The 22709-nt window shown below is 40.9% G+C and overlaps 1 protein-coding gene across 4 annotated transcripts; it reads right to left on the reverse strand.

The window, feature by feature from the left end:
• Nucleotides 1-6470: 6470 nt before the first annotated feature.
• On the reverse strand, nt 6471-16353 carry LOC131530919 (gastrula zinc finger protein XlCGF8.2DB-like). 4 transcript variants are annotated; one of them, XM_058761457.1, is made up of 3 exons: nt 16220-16353; nt 15037-15196; nt 8808-9370 (listed from the first exon to the last, which is right to left on the reverse strand). In XM_058761457.1, exons 2-3 carry the CDS (start codon nt 15065-15067, stop codon nt 8928-8930), a joined length of 474 nt encoding a protein of 157 aa, XP_058617440.1. In that variant the 5' UTR covers nt 15068-15196; nt 16220-16353; the 3' UTR covers nt 8808-8927. The 4 variants fall into 4 exon arrangements, with proteins under 4 accessions (XP_058617438.1, XP_058617439.1, XP_058617437.1 ...); XM_058761455.1 differs by lacking the exons at nt 15037-15196; nt 16220-16353 and adding an exon at nt 14291-14412 and having other exon boundaries at nt 6471-9370; XM_058761456.1 differs by lacking the exons at nt 15037-15196; nt 16220-16353 and adding an exon at nt 11928-12063 and having other exon boundaries at nt 6471-9370.
• Between the last annotated feature and the right edge of the window lie 6356 nt (nt 16354-22709).

Consider the following 22709-nt stretch of genomic DNA (forward strand, 5'->3'; position numbering starts at 1 on the left):
GATGTCGTGTGTGGGTTGGTATAAATGTATTGCAGCTCTCTGCCTGCCTGCCTGTTTTTCCCCTTCGGGGTGGTTTTTGTTCATTTTTGTTTCTCCTTTTTATTAAAAAGACCCACTTCTCCTGCACTTGAGTCCTCGCCTCATCTCTTGACCATCCCGTGACAGAACGACACAGCCGAAATGAGGACTCAGCGGAGAATGGGCTCACACCATCCACCAGCCGCTAACGTCAGCAGCCCCCTCTACCAACGCATCCTCCAGTTCCAGGCCCTGAGCTCCCTCCGTCAGCAGGATACTGACGTGAGGAAATTTGCCCTGAGGTTCTGTGGTGCAGCAGAGGGTTTGGGGTACAATGATGCGGCCCTCAAGGACCTTTTCAATAGCGCCCTTGAGGAGCCCCTCAAATGGTGGAGGATGAGGGGGCTGGACCACCTGACGTTTGGGGAATTTGTGGAGTTCCTGGCACGTTCCCCAGCTAGGGTGGCTGGAGGGCCTCAGGCAGTGCTCGCCGAAGCTGCAGCGCCTCCAGTGGTGGCTGACAAAGCTGCAGAAGCCGCAGCGCCCCAGTGGCGGCCGACGAGCTGCAGCGCCCCAGCGACAATCAAAGGCGTCAGAGGCCTCGTCTGCCGCACCCAGTACCTCCAGCCCGCTCCCAGGCGTCCCGGGCTGATACGGCGTGCAGGAACCCCACTGATGTCAATGCGAGCAGCGTGGTCGGCTCGCGCTCCCAGCGGCGGTGTCCGCACACAGGGTTCAGGCGGCGGTGTCCGCACACAGGGTTCAGGCGGCGGTGTCCGCACACAGGGTTCAGGCGGCGGTGTCCGCACCACGATCCTCACAGGATCCCAGCGGCGGTGTCCGCACGATCGTCGGCGGCGGTGTCCGCACACAGGGTTCAGCGGCGGTGCCGCTCACGATCGTCAGCGGCGGTGTCGCTCACGATCCTCACAGGATCCCAAGCGGCGGTGTCCGCACACGATCGTCGGCGGCGGTGTCCGCACACGATCGTCGAAGCGGCGGTGTCCGCACACGATAAATCGCGGCGGTGTCCGCACACGATCGTCGGCGGCGGTGTCCGCACACGATCGTCGAGCGGCGGTGTCCGCTCACGATCTCACAGGATCCCAAGCGGCGGTGTCCGCTCACGATCGTCCCAAAGCGGCGGTGTCCGCACACGATCTCACAGGATCCCAGCGGCGGTGCCCGCTCACGATCGTCAGCGGCGGTGTCCGCTCACGATCCTCACAGGATCCCAGCGGCGGTGTCCGCACACGATCGTCGGCGGCGGTGTCCGCACACGATCGTCGAAGCGGCGGTGTCCGCACACGATCGTCGAAGCTGCGGTGTCCGCACGATCGTCGGCGGTGGTGTCGCTCACGATCCTCACAGGATCCCAGCGGCGGTGTCCGCTCACGATCGTCAGCGGCGGTGTCCGCACCACGATAAATCGCGGCGGTGTCCGCACACAAGGTTCAGCGGCGGTGTCCGCTCACGATCGTCCCAAAGCGGCGGTGTCCGCACACAAGGTTCCAGCGGCGGTAGCCGTTCACGATCGTCAGCGGCGGTAGCCGTTCACGATCGCCAAGCGGCGGTGTCCGCACACAAGGTTCCAGCGGCGGTAGCCGTTCACGATCGTTCAAACGGCGGTAGCCGTTCACTATCGTCAGCGGCGGTGTCCGCACACAAGGTTCCAGCGGCGGTGTCCGCACACAAGGTTCAGGCGGCGGTAGCCGTTCACGATCGTCAGCGGCGGTGTCCGCACACAAGGTTCCAGGCGGCGGTGTCCGCACACAGGGTTCAGCGGCGGTGTCCGCACACAGGGTTCCAGGCGGCGGTGTCCGCACACAGGGTTCCAGCGGCGGTGTCCGCACACAAGGTTCAGGCGGCGGTGGCGTTCACGATCGTCAGCGGCGGTGTCCGCACACAAGGTTCCCGAGGCGGCGGTGGCTGCTCACGATCCTCACAGGATCCCAGTGGCGGTGGCTGCTCACGATCCTCACAGGATCCCAGCGGCGGTGTCCGCACACAAGGTTCAGGCGGCGGTGTCCGCACACAAGGTTCAGGCGGCGGTGGCTGCTCACGATCCTCACAGGATCCCAGGCGGCGGTGGCTGCTCACGATCCTCACAGGATCCCAGGCGGCGGTAGCCGTTCACGATCGTCAGCGGCGGTAGCCGTTCACGATCGTCAGCGGCGGTGTCCGCACACAAGGTTCCGTCCGAGGCGGCGGTGTCCGCACACAGGGTTCCCGAGGCGGCGGTGTCCGCACAGGGTTCCCGAGGCGGCGGTGTCCGCACACAGGGTTCCCGAGGCGGCGGTGTCCGCACACAGGGTTCCAGGCGGCGGTGTCCGCACACAGGGTTCAGGCGGCGGTGTCCGCACACAAGGTTCCAGCGGCGGTGGCTGCTCACGATCCTCACAGGATCCCCGGCGGCGGTGTCCGCACACAAGGTTCAGCGGCGGTAGCCGTTCACGATCGTCAGCGGCGGTGTCCGCACACAAGGTTCCCGAGGCGGCTTTGTCCGCTCACGATCGTCCTGAAGCGGCGGTGCCCGCTCACGAGGTTCAGGCGGTGGTTCCCGCTCACAGAGCTCCCGGCGGTGGTGTCCGCTGAGCTTTCCTCCAGGGGCGGGCTCATCTCAGGCCTTTCCGGCGGCGGTGTCCGCACACAAGGTTCCAGCGGCGGTGGCCTCTCACGTTCCTCTCGAGGCGGCGGTGCCCGCTCACAGAGCTCCCGGCGGCGGTGGCCTCTCACGATCCTCCCGAGGCGGCGGCGCCGCTCACAAGGCCCCAGCAGCGGAGCCAGCCACTGCCTGTTTCAGGGTGGCAGCTCCACACACACTGCTGTGGTGGCCGCTGGTTCTGCCCTGGGTCCCCATCCCGGCGCTGCCTCAGTGCCCAGGTCCCCTCTGCCGCTACATGGGCCTGGCCCACCATCTCTCCCCTGATCCGCCTCCGGCCCTCCTCCCTCCCAGACATTTTTGGTTTCTGTTTTAGTGTGTGGGCGTCTGGAATCCGCTCCTTAAAGGGGGTTGTGTCACGGCCCTGCTGGTGTGCCCGTTGGCCACCAGATGTCACTGTGTGTGTCAGCACATGGCTTATTGTTTGTTGTTTGTGCCATGTGCTCTCCTGTCTATTGTCTGACCCCGCCCTCCTTGTTATCTCATTATTGTTTCAGTTCCTTCACCTGTGTCCTCCTCGTTTGGCTCCCCATATAGTCTCCTGGTGTCTGCAGTCCTGTGCTGTGTCGTTGTTAATGTTGGATGTTTGATGTCGTGTGTGGGTTGGTATAAATGTATTGCAGCTCTCTGCCTGCCTGCCTGCCTGTTTTTCCCCTTCGGGGTGGTTTTTGTTCATTTTTGTTTCTCCTTTTTTATTAAAAAGACCCACTTCTCCTGCACTTGAGTCCTCGCCTCATCTCTTGACCATCCCGTGACACCACTTACACATTCTACTATATACTTTTTAGATTATAGACGGTTTCAACCATAGACATAATATACGTAGACTCCTCATAGACTGACGCTGCCTATTGGAGCTGACGTACAGCGCGGCCGCCATCTTGGATGGGTCTCCAATGCGCCCCCCCTGCATTTATTTCTACTGAGGAAGGTGTACAATAATCATAACTCCCCGAATTTTTACCGGATTTTCACACGGTTTGGTTTGTTACAAACGGCAGAGATTTAGTTATGATACAGGACGCTGTCACACATTGAAAAATACGTGCTTTCATGCTAAAAGACTTATTACGTATTATGCTCTTTAACAAAGACATATGGTAGGCTATGGCATATTGATAAATGTATAAATGAATGAATTTTATATTTTAATAAAGAAACAAGTTTGTTCATTTGAATTTATTTCTCTCTCTCTCTCACGCACACACACACACACACACACACACACACACACACACACTCACTCAGTCACTCACTCACTCACACACACACACACACGTGAAAAGAACTTAAACAACTTAAAATACTCCATAATGTTTGCTCATAAAGGTAAGAGTAATACATCATTCGGAACTGTAAAGGGTCTACTGTTATTTGTGTGCATTCACAATATCAACAAAACCTTGTGCTTTTATTAAAATAAATAGGAAAACAGAGGATGCGCTTGCCGTCTCGTCTTGAACAGGAGCGCTTCACAATGATGAACTGAAACTCAACGAATTGAGTCACAAATATGATAAATATATCTATAGAAAGCTTTAAATTACTAAATAATTCAAATCGAAAACCAAAACTTTTTCATTATGTAATCCGTAAAGATGCATTTCTCTCTAAAGGCACGTTCAATGAGGAGATGGCAAGTCATTTTTCATCACAGTCTAAAATATAAAAATGAGGGAAAGCCTAAAACAGGCCCGATTATATTTTTTTCAGATTTTTACGCTGCTCTTTAATTCCTTAACATTTAAAGGAAGCAAAATGCTTTAAAAACAGCTTTAAAAATTATTCCAGATGATTTTAAAGAACTTTTCACTATAAATTTTACGGGTAGCTTGAATGTAAAACATTGTCATGACTTTCGTTGTATTATCATTTGTAAAATAGGCTACAAATTAATTGTGGTAGTCTAACCTGACCTGTTTATAAGCAGAAATGGACTTTGGCATGCAAAAGACTGATACGTTCATTATTAATGGCATGGCCGGTTCAGTCGACAGAAATACGGCTATAAACTACTGCTGAAATGTTTGCGGGACAAATCTCAGGTCAGTCTGAGCGCTCATGGCACGCACAGTGCGTCCAGCCGTACACCTGCAGGCGCCACTGACCACAAATGACACAAGCATGAAATGATGGTTCTCAATTCTGAAGTGGGTTTCTGCAATGTGCTCCCCGAGTAAGAACACATCCTCTGAAAGTTGAAGAACAGAAAAAAACAGCAAGAGATAATGAGAGAGAGAACCAGTTCCTGCTGTAATAATGTTACACGTAACGTTAGTTACGATGACATAATATTATAAATGGTAAAATAACCAAAATTATTGTTCAATCTTACTTGTGAAAGGTAATCCCACGCGATCTGGTATCTGCACGGGTTATTGCAACAGTAAACTGCACAAACTACGGGCATAAATTGCTCGTTCTCCGTTGACTCCGCTGCTAGCGTAGAGTGAGGAGACCCAACCAATATGGCGGCGACGCTGGATTACGTTCCAGCATGTCATGAGGCGTCTACGTATATTATGTCTATGGTTTCAACGGCAACAACATAAACAAACGTTACTGCGCACGCGCGCTTTTGTGGCCCTAACTTAACTTCTGGTAGACTTCCAAATCTAATCAATAACAACAGCTTGAGTCCATCTTGAGTAGATTATTTTTGATATCAAGCAAAATATGTTTGCTGCGTAAATCGACGGACTAATTAAAAATGCAATGCCATTCTGCTTTAAAGCGGGAGAAAGACACTGTACACAAAGCAGAGCTCCGCTCACAAACAATGCTTTATCAGGCATATAACATGCAAGATTAAATGAAAATGACATCAAAAATTTTCTATAGACAGTCTTCCTTCAGAAATACAGTGATATAAAACACCAGCACCTCGTTTTGATTTTTAAACGTGCAGTATACATATGTTTATTCAACAAAGCCTTTTGGAAAATTGGTCAGTTTTGATATCGTGGCAGGTCGCCAGAAATAAATAAATGTATGGGAAACAAAACCCAGGGCACAACAACCTGAGCCCAACTTCATTACTCATCACTTTAACTGCGTTTGTAGCCTTATTATGAATTGTTCTCTCCTTTTATTTCCCTTCTTACTTTCCATACCTACTTTATTTTGGATCAAATACAAGTGCCTTCCTTTAATTTTATGATCCCACTGTTGTTCCCATTTTTCCATTATGTTTTTTTCACACTAAACTCTTCCCTTCTGATTCTGATAATTTAATTTTGACATCAACATGCTATTTTTTTGTTGCATCTTTTGTCAGTCTATCTACTTTCTCATTCCCCTGGATGCCCACATGAATGTAATGCTTCTCCCTTGCCTGCTTAGTCTTGAGTTTATAAATAAAATCTCATAAAGTAATTCTTGATGATTTCTATTTATACCAGACTTTATAGCCTACTCATAAGGGCAGATAAAGTGAGTCCCGTAAATTATCGTTCCATGTGTGTATGGAACAAGACTCACTCTCGAAACTGTGATGATTGACAGCTTGGAAACTATAGCAACATTTTTGCATCTTGCATGTATATTGTCCGTTATTGTGACCAAAGTAATATTACAGTGAAAAAACGCTCGTTATTTTTCATATTTTATATCATTCTGCTTGATGTTGTCCATGTAAGGATATAGTAAATTTGAAAAGATGCAAGGTGTTTGAAGCATGTTACTGTATGTTGATTGTACAGTGTGACCCCTTGTATTAGCAATTAAATCACAAATATGTAGAATTGATAAACAATTAAACAATAAAAACTAAATAAAACACTTAGCAGCAAATACGATCATTTTATTTGTTTAGTTTAATGTCGTGACCATGAACCAGCATTAGAGAACCATGAATATACATAGCTAACATCAATGTTTTAACATGTGAGTGAGTTCAAAGTAAGCATGAATGTAAAGCATCAAATTAAACTAGAAACTGCTTTGTGAAGACTATGGAAGCTTGTTTCTGCCACTGAATAAAAAAAATGAATTAAAGGTAAAAAGGCAACTTTTTTATCTCACAATTCTGATTTTTACTGTATATCTCACAATTCTAAACTTCTAAGACAAAATTGTGTGAGTTTATATCTTGCAATTCTGAGGAAAAAAGAATTGCGATATAAAAAATGAACAAATCTGAGAAAAAGTCAGAATTGCGAGTTTATCTTTGAATTCTGACTTCATAACTTCACTACTGCGACTTTAAATCACACAATTCTGACTTTCTTGCAATTGCAAGTTCATCTTGTAATTATGACTTTATAACTCGTAATTTTGAGTTTATATGTTGCAAATAACTCTAAAATGTGAGTCTATATCTCACAAACCTGACTTTTTTTTCTCTCATAAAATTGTGAGATAGTCGCAATTACCTTTTACATTTTTTTTAGTCCATGGCAAAAACAAGATTCCATATAAGGCTAAAATGATTTGATACTCTCTTTCCATTTTTTCTATAAGTGCAGGATACTTATTTCTATCGCAGCAGTGTTTCAATCACAGTGATTCTTGCAACCCTCGGTCACCAGCGTGAGATGAAATCAATAGGAGATTATGAAAAATGCACCCAATTTGGTTACCAATGAAAAACAAGCTTCTACAAAACATATCAAGTAAAAAAAAAAGGCCTGTTCATAATAAAGACGATAACTATAACAATAACTGTCACACTAATGGACCATAATTGTCTATTTATGCACTGCAGTTATGTCGTCTGCCACTTTAAATGCTCAAGCTTTTTAATGTCATATAGATTTTGATTGGCTGGCTTTTTTATTCATCACGATTCTGAAATTGATTCCAATGATATTGTTTTTACATATTGTTATCCTTTAGCTGTGATGCTTCTCTAATCTCAAAGAATTAAAACAATTATTAAATGATTAAAATGTGAACAGGTTTCAGGCTGAATTGAGCTGATTATCTTTATCGCAGCTGCTCTGTTTCTGCAAATACACTCAAAAAGAACATTTTGTACATGTAAAAAACTACATTCATTCATAAAGGAGAGTGAATGAACTAAGAGTGATACATATGCATTATAGGAAAATTAAACAAATTGAAAAAAAACAAAAAAATAATTATTTAATTCATATCGTAAAGCAAAATGATATTAGTTTGAGTTGAAACTGCTGGTATTGAAGATGACAACTTTGGATGATGTTGTGATTTACATGGAAGAAGGTTGGGTTATCATATGGCACAACCAGAAATGAACAATGAAATTAATTTTCTACCTATTAGATTGTGTTTTATTAACATCTACACCTACCCCTTACAAGAATGAAAAAGTAGTAATTATTGTTGTACAGTGTGACAAAAATTATGCTGTGTTGATGTGCGCATGCCCAGTAGCGCCATACGTATCCCTTCTAGCCTTAACCGGGTCAGGTTTGCTGAGAATGCAGCGTCACACTTGAAAGGGCTGGATCTGAATGTGATTTCATACTGTGATTCTGTGATTTCAGACAACTTTTTTTTGAATGACTGAGCAGAGAAGAGAAATGAGTGAAACTTCTCCCACAGGCAGGGCAGTGATACGGCTTCTCTCCAGTGTGGATTTTCATGTGTTCCTTAAGGTGTACTTTTTGTGTGAAACTGTTCCCGCACTGATCACATGTGTGTGATTTCTCTCCAGTGTGGATTTTCAAGTGTATCTTTAGGTTTCCGCTGTGTGCGAAACTCTTCCCACACTGATCACACGTGTGCGGACTCTCTCCAGTGTGGATATTCATGTGATTATTAAGTGTAGTGCTTCGTCTGAAACTCTTCCCGCACTGATCACATGTGTACGGCTTCTCTCTAGTGTGTATTTTCATGTGATCATTAAGGTTTGCTTTTCGTCTGAAGCTCTTCCCGCACTGATCACATGTGTGCGGCCTCTCTCCTGTGTGGACGCTCATGTGCTTTTTAAGTGCTGATTTTAGCGTGAATTTCTTACTGCACTGATCACATGTATGTAGATTCTCTCCAGTGTGGATCCTCTCATGTGCTTTCAGAGATGATGAATTGTTGAATCTCTTGTCACAGTGTGAACACTTATAACGTTTTTCTCCAATGTGAACTCTCTTGTGTTGTTTCAGTTCAGAATCTGTAAAAAAAGTCTTTCCACAATCAAAGCACATACGATCCTTCACACCTCTGTGTCTTTTCTGATGCTGTTTTAAGGCAAAACGGTGACTAAAACATTTTCCACATAAAGCACACACATGAGGCTTCTCCTTTGTGTGAACTTTCAGATGGTTCTTCAGAGATACTGCCCAAATAAAGGTTTTATCACATTGATCACAGTTAAATGATCTTTCTCCAGAATGAGAACGCAGATGTAATTTAAGAGCGAATGCCTGTTTGAATCTCTTCCCGCACTGATCACATGTGTACGGCTTCTCTCAGTGTGGATTTTTATGTGTTCCTTAAGGGCTCCTTTTTGTGTGAAAGCACTTCCGCACTGATCACATGTGTGCGCTTTCTCTCCAGTGTGGATTTTCATGTGATATTTCAAGTATCCTTTTTTTGTGAAACTCTTCCCGCACTGATCACATGTGTGCTGCTTCTCTCCAGTGTGGGTTTTCACGTTTTTCTTAAGATGTCCTTTCCGTGTGAAACTCTTGGAAGATTTTTCTCTGGTTTTGACAAGTTTTTCTTCAACTTCACTCAGTTCTTCACTCTCCTCGTTCTCTTCCATCAAGTCTAAAAAGGAGGCAAAAAGATTCTGCATTAGCATTGTTCTGTTATGATATAATTGTCCTCTTTTAAAAATAAGAATTTCTTCAAATTCAAAATTAAGTGATGTAATTTGGACCATTTCTAATTTTGGTGGGAAGTAGGCCTGTGCCAGTGAATGTGACAACCGGACCAGTGTGGTGGCAGGATACCAGTGGAGGTGGTATGCGGTGGGGGAAAAAAGAACTGGATATTGGGTCAAGAGTTAAATACAAAACTATGTTTTGAAGGATCCTAGATAGCAACATTGGTGTTTTATTTAATTTTTTTCAATATATGTTTTTTAATTTTATATACTTACTTTATAGACAGCAATATAATTACCACATTCAAGACCCAGAAAGGTAGTAAGGACATCATTAAAATAGTCCATGTGACATCAGTGGTTCAACCATAATTTTATGAAGCTAGAATACTTTCTTTGTGTAAAGAAATTAAAAATAATGACTTTATTCAACAATTTCTTCTTTTCTCTTCCTTGAATGTAGTAGTTGTGATACTGTCTATGGAAGAACAGAAAGCTCTCAGATTTCATCCAAAATATCTTCATTTGTGTTCCGAAGATGAACAAAGGTCTTACAGGTTTGGGTGAGTAATTAATGACAGTATTAAAATTTTTGGGTGAACTAACCCTTTAATGTGGTAATGAAGGAGCGCGGAGACATAGGAGAATAAACTTAAGTCTTTATTTCAGGAAACAGGTATAGGAACACACACGTAGGAAGAGGGTAGACTTACAAGCAGGCCCGGATTAACACAGTGTAGTGCCCTAGGGTGACCACATTTTTCCCCTTAATTTTATTAAAGGTAGGCTATGTCATTGTCAAATTCAAAAAAATATATTTTTCCAAAATTTCTAATAAAAAAAAAATAGAATAATAACAGGTAGAATATTAAGAATACAGTATTAATAAAAAGAAATCAATATTAACAAAATTAGTTTCCACTACAAAGTTGGCACAGAAGAACACAAAAGTGGCATGTAGGTAAATTTACAGACATTTACAGAGGCTCAGAGGTGGCATGTTTGATTGAAATGATTTAAATAACTGAAATGACACTTTAAACATAAAAATTAAACTGCCAGTAGGTGGCGGCAAATCACTGATTTTTTCACTGAATCATTCATTCAACTGATTCGTTTGAACAGGTGATTCATTCAGGAACAAAGCAAGTGACTGCCTGCGTCCCAATGTGCATATCCATCCTAAATTCTATGTGATATTAGTAATTTCCAATACTATTTAGGGCAGATATGGTGGATAGTATGCACATTGGGAAGCAGGTATAATCTTTATGAATGGGTAATTGAATCACTGACTCACTAGATTCATTTAAAAACGCAGGTTCATTCATAAATGAAACACCGCTGTGTTTGAATGGAGATGCGCAGCGGCTCAGCTGTGACTGTTTGAAACTATTTTCCTTGATTAAAATATTGTTAAAGTCATACAATGTACATCACTTTATATTAACTTATTGTTCATTGAACTGTTGCAATATCACATTTACAAACTCCCTTAATAATCTTTAAAAGCTGTCACTCACTTCAGTTCATCGCAATCACAAAGCTCCATTATAATCAATCAAGCTTTCTACACTGCACAACGAATCTCTTATTTACACCGTCTATGCTTTGTTTGTTATGGAGAGGATTTGTGAGCTTGCATAACTCAGCAATGAACAAAAGTATTTTGAGCAGTGAGTGGATTCTGATTAACACTGCATTCAAGGAATCAACATATGTCTGCGATACATTACTCACCGCTGCACAAACACGCAAGTAAAAATCTTTGAAGCTCCTCTCAGCGCAAACACGAATAGCCTATGCTGATCGGGTTAGTCGCACAGGTGCTCCTAAATATTTTTTGATAGTCGCACGCAGTACTTTTCAGTCGCACTGTATAGCCCTGGCTAAGTGTCGTGATATTTTCTCTTTTTTAAAATTTACGTTTTGCACAACCGCCAAATTGGTGCTGCCAACTATGCTCGACTCTGACTGGGGGGAGGGGGCAAATACACTGTGACCTGACCCAATCGCAATTCTTTATATGCGTGCATATATTTGATATTCTCTCTGTATATATTGTATCATTAACTGTTCATTTTCTATGCATCTGTATCTCTTCCAGCAAAATAATATATACATAACATGAAAAATATTTTAAAGGTCTTGTCATTATCTAATCACTTGGTGCCCCCCTATTGGCTGGTGCCCCAGGGCACTCGCCCAATTCCGTCTATGGATAATCCGGCCCTGCTTACAAGAAAGACACAACAAACACAAGCCTCACAACAGCCAATCCGTATCCAGCTTTTTCTTCAACGCATTCTTCATCCAGTTCATTAGCTGCTATAGGTAAACAATGAGGAGAATAACAATGTGCTGTAAATGGTAATACTGCCTTATCGAGATTTTTGTAGTTGCTGTCGCGTTTGTCATAAAGATCTTTGTGTTCAGACACAAATGAGACCAGCAGCTCTATATTTATCTTGCCTCGATGCATCTTCTTCGTCTACTTACTTCCTCTTCGTCGTTAGGTATCAATGTGTGCTCTGCAAGACCGTTTGTACTTGAGCGCCACCAAGTCGTGTTTTACTGTAACTTCAGCAGCTCCAGGCACGTGAACAAAAGCGCCAATCTCATTGATTGGCCTGTTTTTAACGCGGTGCGTCAAACCAAAAAAACGACCCAGAGGCGTTTTTAAAAATGACGCTTTTACGCCTGGCGTTTTACTTGTCGGTCTGCACACTCACATTGGCGCCCTTTGTTTTGTCACAACCCTGATAGCACACGTACATCTCTGAGACGTCTATTTGATGTCTGCATTTACATCTGCAAGACGTATTTTTTAGGCTGTTTGCTCATCTGCAATACGTCTATAGGACGTCTCCTTTTAGATGTCAAATAGACGTCTATTAGATGTCTTTAAGATGTTTATGATTTAGAGTGTATGTAAAACTGACATCTTACAGACGTCTGTCAGACGTTTATAGACAGCAGATGCTTTCCAGATCAACAGATCTTTAACAGACATCTTGCAGACGTACGTGTGCTATCTGGGAAGGCGTTAAATGTCGGCAATAATCGCACGTAATAATTGTGCCGGTGTGCACAAGCCTTCAGTAAGCCTTTTTCTGCAAGCGTCTGAAAAAACTACAAAACTTAATCTGTAAATTTCCACTCATTGCGCCGTCAGTTTGTTTTCGCAAGCAACAACGGTGTACCAGTTCTAATGCCATGGCGAAAGTTTGAGGAGAACATGCTGACTGTTCTGTCTTTGGCTGCACCGACGAGCACAGAACATTATTTAGTGTCCCAGCCTCAGAGGAGACAACAGAGCAGTGGATTAATTTATTTATTTACTGTATATTGCTGCTGCCACACAGATCTAATGCGATTTATTTTGCAGCTGGTTTCCTTCACAGACATAACCAACTGTTTTTGTAACTCATGTGTTTTTAACTTAAACTTGTGTGTGAATGAGAACTTAGTTTAGTACTCACATACTGTGACAGCTACTTTCTGTCCATGTGCTTCGGATGTGTGCGCTCAGAAAACCGTATTTCAGAAGTTTAAACTAATATGGTTTAAAACGCATGATTTCAGCGCGATAAAAATGATAATCAGAACGAAAACAGATGTTTTTTAGCAGGTATGAGCTGTAATGGCCCAGCTCTATTCTGGAAAATGGGGCGGGGAGCAGCAGCTCATTTGCATTTAAAGAGACAGGCGTGAAAAACAGCAAAATTATATAATAAATGATCTGTGTGGTATTTTGAGCTAAAACTTCACAGACACATTCTGCCGACACATGAGACTTATATTACATATTGTAAAAAGGGGCATAATATGTCTCCTTTAAGACAACACCGTGTTTATGGAATTTTTTTTTAGAATGAGGGGGAAAAAAAGATTGTATAGGGAAAGCTCTGGCTTTGTGTGGATGAGTCTTGAATGACAAAAACTATGATGAAAATCGACTGTAATTTTCATCAACGAAAATGAAAATGAGATGAAAAAGTCATAGAGGGACGATTTGGGATGAGATCCAGTCAGAACTGATGCCATGTCTGGTATACTACAACTAAGTAAAAAATAAAAAATAATTCATCAGGAATATACATGTCAGTTTAAGTTAAATTAAAAGCCAAATACAGCAATTGTCCCACTGAACAGACTGTGAAGTCAGGGGATTTCCATCAAACAACACATGGTTGTTAAACCGTTGTCAGGATGGGTTCAATATACTGTATATATGTCCCTTGGGGCTTCTTGCCTCTGTGAAAGGATGATTGTCCTTGGAAGGGTTAAATAAAGACTATTTTTTAAAAGATATCAACTGGCAGAATCCCACAATTAAAGAGAAGTAACAAGAGAAATAAGATTTGTGGGAAACAGGTGGAGTGAAACCTATATAAAAAAAAAATGAGTCATAGCAAAGTACATAAAATCACAGCAGATAAAAATAATTTATAAGAATGGTGCCCTGGCCATAGACTGATTCGGATGTGGCAGCTGTCATCTTGGCTTTGTTGCAAAAACTGTGAACCATAAAACTAATGTAAAATAAAACATTTCAGATAATATTTAGTTAGACCTCCTGATGTTGACACTAATCAGTATTAATGTTTCTCAAACCCAGAGGCGGTTCTAGGATTTCATCTTTAGGGGGGCCCTCAGAGAGACCATTACAACGATACAAATGACCTAAATTATGAAAACTGTATTACTGTATGAAGTAATTAGACACAATTACCTATTAAAGTTACAGAAGTTACTTGAGTGATTCTAATGTTTTTCTTTTGTTGTCTGATTAACATTATTAGCCTAATATAAGAAATGCATGGAACCGTTATACTGACACGCATCCAATATTTTCTTACCTGTTTATGTTTAAGACGTAACCGACTGCGTTTACTTGGATACTCCTCAAGACAGCCATTGTGACATAATAATTTGTGTATTTGCTTATTTGAATGTGACCCGATCTCATGAAAGTGCGTTTCACTGGCATGATTTTCTGTTTCTATTTGGTGCTATTTATATGCAAAAACTGACGCAATGGTTAGGTTTAAGGGTGTGGGGAAGGTGCCTATCATAAGCACACCAAATAGAAACAGAAAATCGTGCCATTGAAACGCACTTACATGAGACCAAGCTGGCGTGCTGTCTGTGCAGTGCCTCTCAGAGCGTGTGCGCTTCATTCAAATATGTGCGTGCACATTAATGATCTATCACAGCGCGTGAGTACCACATTGAGATCGATAAACGAGTGAGAATGATAAACTTTCATGAGGAAGCAGCACTGACCAGATCGTTCAGATAGCTGATTATAGTTTTAGGGAGGCTGAGACGACAAATAGGAGGGCTGACGCCCACCTAAAAAGGGTCTAGAACCGCCCCTGCTCAAACCTCTTTTCATTGACCATTTGTTGAAAACATAAAGAAAAGAAAATTATGTTTCAAGCTATATTTTGTAGTAGCCTACTCAGTACATGGAAAGTGTCCCACATATGATTTGCCACTTTAACCATGTTATTTCACAGATTCTAAGGCTTTTCTAACTACAACCACTATAATGTTAATGTTCTTCAGCATCATTAATGACAAATCAGTAATAAACACCAACCTCTGTGTTCTTCAGTATCTTCATGTTCCATTCTGCAGGCTTCTGGATCACTCAAGTTCTCGCTGCTCTTCCATAAACTCTTTCTTCTTTACTTGTAGGCTGATGGGAATATTGCAGCTGTGGGAGGAGCTTCAGTGAAGGCGAACTGATATGAGCAGATCTGCCAAAATAAAATAAAAATGAAATAAATGTATGTGTTGTTTAACTATCCATCTCAAAGTTACTGAATTCGCTTTTATTTTTACCACGTCTAAGAATTCAAATATAATAGGAATGAAAAAAAACATAGAAATGCATGTACCGATTTAAAGGCAACAAATAACAATCCAATTGATTTCATTTATTTAACTTGTTGTTTACTTGAGTTTTTTGGGGGCAGTTTTAATATGAAACATAGTACGGTGCCCATGGTAAGCCTTTTGAGATCTTTGCCAGCAATTTAAAGTTTATTGGGGTAATGCAGTTATTTTGCAATTTGCAAGTGAAAGTGAAGTTTATTGGGGGAAAGCAAAACATTTGTGATAGAATTCAAATAAATAAATACATACATACATAATCTCTCATGTCACAAAGTTCCAAATGACAAAACTCAGATTTTATTGATCAAAATGACAAAGCTGCAATGGCTGCTGAACATCTAACAATCTCAAATGCAGCTCTCCATTTTATACAGTTTAAAAACAATCACCTCATTCACAGGTATCCCCTTCTCTTTTTTTCCTCTCTCTCTTTTTTTTTTTTTTTTTTTGGCTCATCCCCAATCTCTTGCCACAATTATTTCATTATCTTGTTTTCTTTTAATTGGTGGGACACTTACAATTTTACAATTTGTTTAAGATTATTATTTCACTTTACAAAATTATACTTCAAAGGTGTTCATAGAGAATAACAGTTAAAAAGAATATAAATCAGTGTAATATCTTTGTACAATGGAGAGACTGGTACATGTTCAATGATTAACTAAACACTGAGCTCACATATAATCACATATAGTTTCTTAGTTGTACTCATATTGCTCCACAAAATACACTGTATTTCTTATAAAATGTATTATAGTGGCTTTGTTAAAGAAAATGAACTAGGTGTATGTGCAGAAACTAGCACTGTATAATACACAATAATACACAAATTCGAGCATACACTAAAACTAAACCCCAAGCCGAGTAATAGAACAATATACAACCTCAGAACCGTGCCATCATCTTCACTCTCAAAAGACTGGGGAGCCCGTTTCAGTCACAGTAGAAGACCAACACTTGTCCGAGAATGCTGGGTGACGCGCGCTTATCCCACGGCTGAGCTTCCACCGTTTCTGAAAGAAGCCCCCTTTTTTATACTTTAAAATTAGGTGCGGTTTAAGAACAACCCTCCTAGTGAGAGAGAAAGCAAACTGGCCAGGCTCGCTCCCCCTCCCAATTGGGTGCACTTCATTTTAATTACAGAAAAAGATGAGTTATTATTTAACAATATCTCCGAGGTTTCACAATCAATTTGGCGTCAGAATTCTGCACCTAGTACTTCTCAAGCGACAACAGTATCCAACCTTTTCTTGAAGGTCAATGCAATAGACGCTCTGTATCTGTATCTTCCCAAGAGACAGTGATGTTATTTTGTACCAATTACAACTGAAGGAGTGGATACCGATGCCATATCCTTCATACTGATATTAATTATATTATTTCTTGTTTGACTATTAATCAAGTTATGGCAAGAGTGAAATGTGTAACCTTATGTGCGCTTATGAGATATTAAAGAATCCTGCTTTATGCTGTACTTCTACTCTCTAAGATGATGACTTCATAGTGTGTGTGTAACAAACCATACTGATAAAATTCTAGCTAGGGCTCGGCGGCCTTGAAGTTCTGATAAGTGCTCTGTGTGTATGTGTGTGTGCTGGTAGCTCTCTCTCTGTGTGTTAGAAGACTGTCTCTGTCAGCTACCGGAAGCTACCAGAAGACACCTATCTTGTATGATCCCTGATCGCTGACGTCTGCCCAATCTGATGGAGATATGTTTGAAGCATTTACGTCCATATGTGGAGATTGTCTAAGTTTATCTAGGTTTTAGAACCTATCAGAATTTTGATGACTTATGCATCGACGCAATTAGCAACCTCTGTTAGGGTATAATTGCTGGTGTTTTTGACATGTATGCAGAGCGGCCTACGAACTCGATTGTGAGTCTTGAAGCTGACTTCTGCTGATGAAACTGCAAACTATCTTCAGTAAATTTTCTTCATTTTTGATCGAATCTCTTGATTTCTGGTCCTCATTCAACACACCTGGTCCGAGGGTCTTTACTGTAAATTCCCCTACTGTAATGGTGGAGGATGCGCGGGCAATCGTTTTTCGGTGACATCCCTGATCAATCAATGAAAGAAAGAAAGGTAGGAAAGAAAGATTTTATCTTTAAAAATTATTCTTGGTTAGGGACTGTCTGTGGCGGAGGGAGTGTGGGAGAAGGGAGAGCGATACTCACTCAGACGTGAGTGAGGGACACCAGACTTTTGTATGAATTTGTTTTGGGTAAACTGGTGTCATAGAATGAGGTACACCTGTAACGCTAAGTTACCTTGTGTATGTAGAAAAGGTGTACGGGTGCACACTTATAGGTCTTAGAAGTAGACTTGGAGTTGAGAGGTGTGCACCACAATTTGAAGTGCTTTCCGTGAGGGGAAAAGGTACAGTCCGGGGGTGGACAAAACGCATTCTCTATTTGTGTGGCACTGAGAGCCATAAAGGCAAATAGTGCATTTGTGGCATTGAGAGCCATAAAAGCCAGAAAGGGCATTTGTGTGAAGGAATATGAAATACCGAGAGAATGTAAGACGCTAGAAGGGAGGTTCTAGTCGTAAATCGCTCAACCAACTCTCTATTCCTTCCGTCTCAGACAGGGGCGCCCTGAGTTTAGCGATCAGGTCAGGTCAGTTGGTTAGGGAAAAGAGTGACCAAAATTAGTGTTAAAAATAATAATAGTTGAAAAATAAACACTCATATTCATATATATATATAAGTTACGGCAAGGACTGATTGATCTGGGATGCATCAGGAACAATCCCGAAAGAGCTAAAATTTTGTTTTCATGACCCTAATTGGATTGGACCGGTATATGGAAATTCTGGAATATACTTTGCAGTTTCATCACGCAGAAGTCAAGTGCTGTTGGTAAGATCGCTGCCTCAATCTCTTGCTGCTATAATCTGTTTTGGTTTTCAACTGTGCTAGAATTATGGCTGAAAAATTAGGTAACTTGCTCAGCCCTGATAGAAATAATGAAACGGAAGAGAGCAAATGCTGTAAACAGCTCGGCTCTGAAGCTCTGACCTTAAAAGTATTCTCTGAATTCATTGAAAGAATGATGAGTCTGGGCTTTGATTCTGATTGGAAAGTTAAAACAAAAACTTGACCGGCTTTAAACAAAGACAGAACCAGAAAGATACAAATTTCTAAATGCATGTGCCTATCTTCAGATGTGTAAAATGGCTATTCGTTAAAAATAATCCCAGAAGTAACTGATTGATAATTTAATCTGATTCTCTAATAATATACTGAACAGAATTCTGGGTTGATTAAAAGACTGTGTAGGCACAAAAATTGGCGGTAGCATTTAGGAAAAACTTATGTTAAGCTTATGTTTTCCTTTAGAAGATAAGATTGCTTTTGACTGCAATGAAACAGTTGTTTTTATCTCATGCTGGCCCCCACCATGACTCTGGTTTAAGCTGTAAAAGTAACAGAGACATGTTCTGAGTGGAAAATTTATAATTTCTATATTTACTGATGTTTGGGCAAAAGAGTAATTTTACTGTCGGATTGTAAAAATGTAGCCACTCAGCATCATAGCCAAATGCCCATTTCCAGTGAAAAATGATGAGCTGATAATGTTGTAGACAAGTAACATAAACGGGGGTTTCAAGGTTAACTTTGAAGAAAGCATGCTAGCATGACCCGAAGTAATATATCTGGGTCAGATAACCCCTGACAGATTTAAAACCATTGTTGAAATTCCAAAGCCATGGCCAGAATTAAGTGAATGAATAAATACAGTACATGTTGATGTACAATGTACTGATAAGGACTGCAAAAGAAATAACTTTGAAGAAAACTCTGAGTTGCAAAAATAAAGTAAAAATAAATATGTTTATTTGGAAATGCATGTCATTTCTGACAAGCTGGGCTAGAGTAAAATGATAGTACAATGAAATGATGTTGAAAGTTAATGAAAATGCATTGCTACCAGTCCTGAATCCCTCAGAGTCCTGTCTCTCATTCAAAGTCAGCTAAATGCTGTTATCTGAGCCTGTGTCATAAGTGATAACAAGCTATTTATAGTAAAGCACAGTGTTTGAGTTGAAAATCACTGTGATGTTAAAGGACATGTTACATGAAATTCAGATTTTATACATTAAGTATTAAGTAATTGGTAGTTAATTGGCAATGAGTAGTTAAATGTTTCAACTGCCCAATACATTTAAGAAATAAAAGATTGTAAAAAGACTTAATAACAATCTAGGAGCTATTGTTGAAGAGACATGAAGCCTCTAAAATCATATTAAACCCTGAGCTATAGAAGTAACGATTTTGAATAATTAAACAGTTGTATTGCTGCTTGTTCTATGACCAGTAACTTTTCTGTCTTATTTTTAGTCTCCACCATCATACAGGGCCCGATGGCTGCAGCTATAGAAGTAACAGAAAATTACACTGAATGGACGGGTGTGAAAAATAAATTCACTGAGTAATCTCAGCATGATGGCTTGAAGATATCCAATTGATTTTAGTGATAAAATATTAGTATGATTAACCTGTCTCAATGTTTTAACACTAGTAGGTGCTGGCAATGGCTCTCATGGTTCTTGAGTGCACCTTTCCTAAGCTGCAGAAAATACCGGATTCTGGAAGAAAACTGTCGAGGATGTTGCAGCAGGAAAGAGCGGTTACCAGTGTGCATGAGGTGATTTCTCAATGAAGGGTAAGATCCTCTTCTGGCCAATAGGGGACAACCTAAGGCAGGGGGTCACCGCCACTGGGCACCTGCCCCGAAGGGAGGTGTTATATCTGAGATGGTAGTGGAGTTGAGCGGATGCTTGATAGGCCTAGAGCATCGTTAAGAGGGGAACTATAAGAAGTTACAGCAATCTGCCTCAAAAATGTGAGCTCCTCCAGACCTGATCACCAACAACTGCATTCCTTCATGGCTTGTTTTTCATTGTGACAAGCGTCTACAACTTGATGCAACTATGCCAGGGGATCCCACCCTGAGGAAAAGGAGCTTCTTTATAAAGAGTTAATGGCAATGGGCTTTCAAGAACCATCTGAGACCATGTGATGACAGCCATTATTATGAGACAAAATGTCTTATGAGGCGGAGATGATATTGAACTAATGTGTCTATATCATAGTTTTTACTCATGCAGGACATTAGGCATGGCATAAAACAAGACATGGTGGTGGGTAAAAATGAAGACTGCTTGTGCTGATTCAAGAAATGGTTTGGATAACAAAAGTTAAGGGAATTAAGCATTTAAGATAAAAATAATTTTAAGAAATGCTCCTAGCATTATGTATTTAAACAGTCTAATTTGAGATTTGAGATATAGAAACTTTGACATTTTTAACCTATTTTAATGATTAAGGGTTATATGTTTGAATGAATTTGATATTATAGTCTAAGTTAAAGTTTAGTGAAACTGTCAAATGATAATTTGCACAGTAAGAGAGAGAGACTGCTGGAGTGGAGGCAGGGATGGTGCTCTGCTTCTCTTGTCGGCCTGCTAAGCAAGAGTAACCAAAACAAAAATGATTTTAAGACCAAAACAACCCAGCTGATTTTTCTCAAAATGAAAATCATTAATGAACAGGCAAACTTTGAGACTAGATAAGAGACTAGCTACAAACTAGGTAAAACGGACAGAAAAATTTTAAGTTTAAATCCTTCGGATTTAACACCAAAAGCAAACCTTGAATATATAAGCTGCTTCGATATTCACGTGTCTAGTATGTGTGTGTGTGAGGATGATTACTCTATATTTTGGGGGACAATTCTGTTTGTGTTTTGCATATATTGTGTCACTAACCTCTGGAATGAGTGTTTTATCATTACAGATGGGTTAAGTGAAATGGCAAACTTTACAGAAGTCAATAATTCTTATAAAATCTGATGAAAAGAGGATACAGAACAGGACGAGCTTTAACTGGATTGGTTATCCAGCTTTGGTACTAGTAATAATGACTTTTGGCCTCAATAATGCTGATTTGAATCACTCTCTGGATTAATATGTTTAAGAGTGTTTATGATTTGGATTTGTGCAATTTAAGGTTGCTGTCCATAATGGATTAAAAATCCATGCCTAAATTCAACTGAGGGCCTAAATTTAAACAAGTTAACACTTTGATATTCGAATGGTAAAGGTAAATATTTTAGACTTGACGGCAGAGAAACAGTGACACATTGGCTAAGTCACTAACCAAATTTTCCAGAGAGCACCCTCACATAAAGAAAGGCTGGTGGGAAGACAAAGGAGTGAACACAGTTGATGTACTATGGGTTAAAGTCAAAGCAGCTATAAGGCTGTCTGTGTGTGTCCTCAAGGTTTGAGTGATGTAATAGCTTGGGTTATGTAGAATAGAGATAAGTTTAACAAAAACTTTTGGATCTGCTGCCTAACCCATTGATGGAGGAAGACAATAACAAGAGGTTTTAATTAAATGAAATATAGCAGTTGAAGTTAAAGTTTAAACAACAATTGTAATAGGATCTACGGTGCTGTTTATGAACACCTGCCAAGTCAAATTAAATTAATATTATTGTGAACATTGACAGGACATTTTTATAATGTATACTATTTCAAAACAGACTTACAGAAACTGAGGATGTCTTTTTAATGAATATTTGGCAGTTTAAAACTAAGCAATATTGTTTATTTGGTGATAGGATTGGGAAATCTGTTGGCTATTGTTCAGTTTATAACAATTTTAATTCGATAAGTATCACTGCCAAATGACATTTATGAATGAAGGGTTTTTAAGACTTTGATCAGATAGCTGACCTGTAAGCGTTTCTAACTGACAAGACAGTGAGAACTAAATTGACTTTACACAAGGTCCTGAGAATTTGCTTCTGAATGTGCCGTTAATTTAATCGGAGTACAGTAATATGGTATGATAATTGAGAAGATTGCAATAAAAATAATAATAATAACAATAAGACAATGAGTATGATTAACAGTAATGTCATGATATAAAAATACATGCATGACAATAAGTGAACAACTTAGTTGTATTTTAGAAGTTATACACTTCGAGACTTAAAATGTAATTTCAACCAAATGTTCTTAAGATTGACAAGTTTAGGTTTGTGTTCATTTACGTTTAATGTGAACTATAATGATTGTAAATGGATCTGTGGTGAAAGTAAAACTTAATGAAAGGGCTATTGAGTAATAAAAATTAGGAACTATTCTAGGTTTTTTAGTGGAAATATTGATTGTTTTCTTTTATTTCCATTTTCAAGGATGGCTTAATCTGGGTCTTACTTATTTATGGGTTATTTTAAGTGATAAAATATGCGCGGATGGGTGATCCGCGCGTTGGTATCTTTCATGCGGTGGAGTCACTGCAGGGGCGCGTGGTCCGAACAGAGAGTGAATTCCCGTCCCAGGAGATAATAGCGGA

This window comes from Onychostoma macrolepis, chromosome 22 (genome assembly GCF_012432095.1).
Source record: "Onychostoma macrolepis isolate SWU-2019 chromosome 22, ASM1243209v1, whole genome shotgun sequence".
NCBI lineage: Eukaryota > Metazoa > Chordata > Actinopteri > Cypriniformes > Cyprinidae > Onychostoma > Onychostoma macrolepis.

Bases quoted from the DNA above. Each gene is read 5' to 3' on its own strand.
- LOC131530919 (XM_058761455.1), bottom strand. From the start codon at position 8,805: ATGTGCTTTGATTGTGGAAAGACTTTTTTTACAGATTCTGAACTGAAA.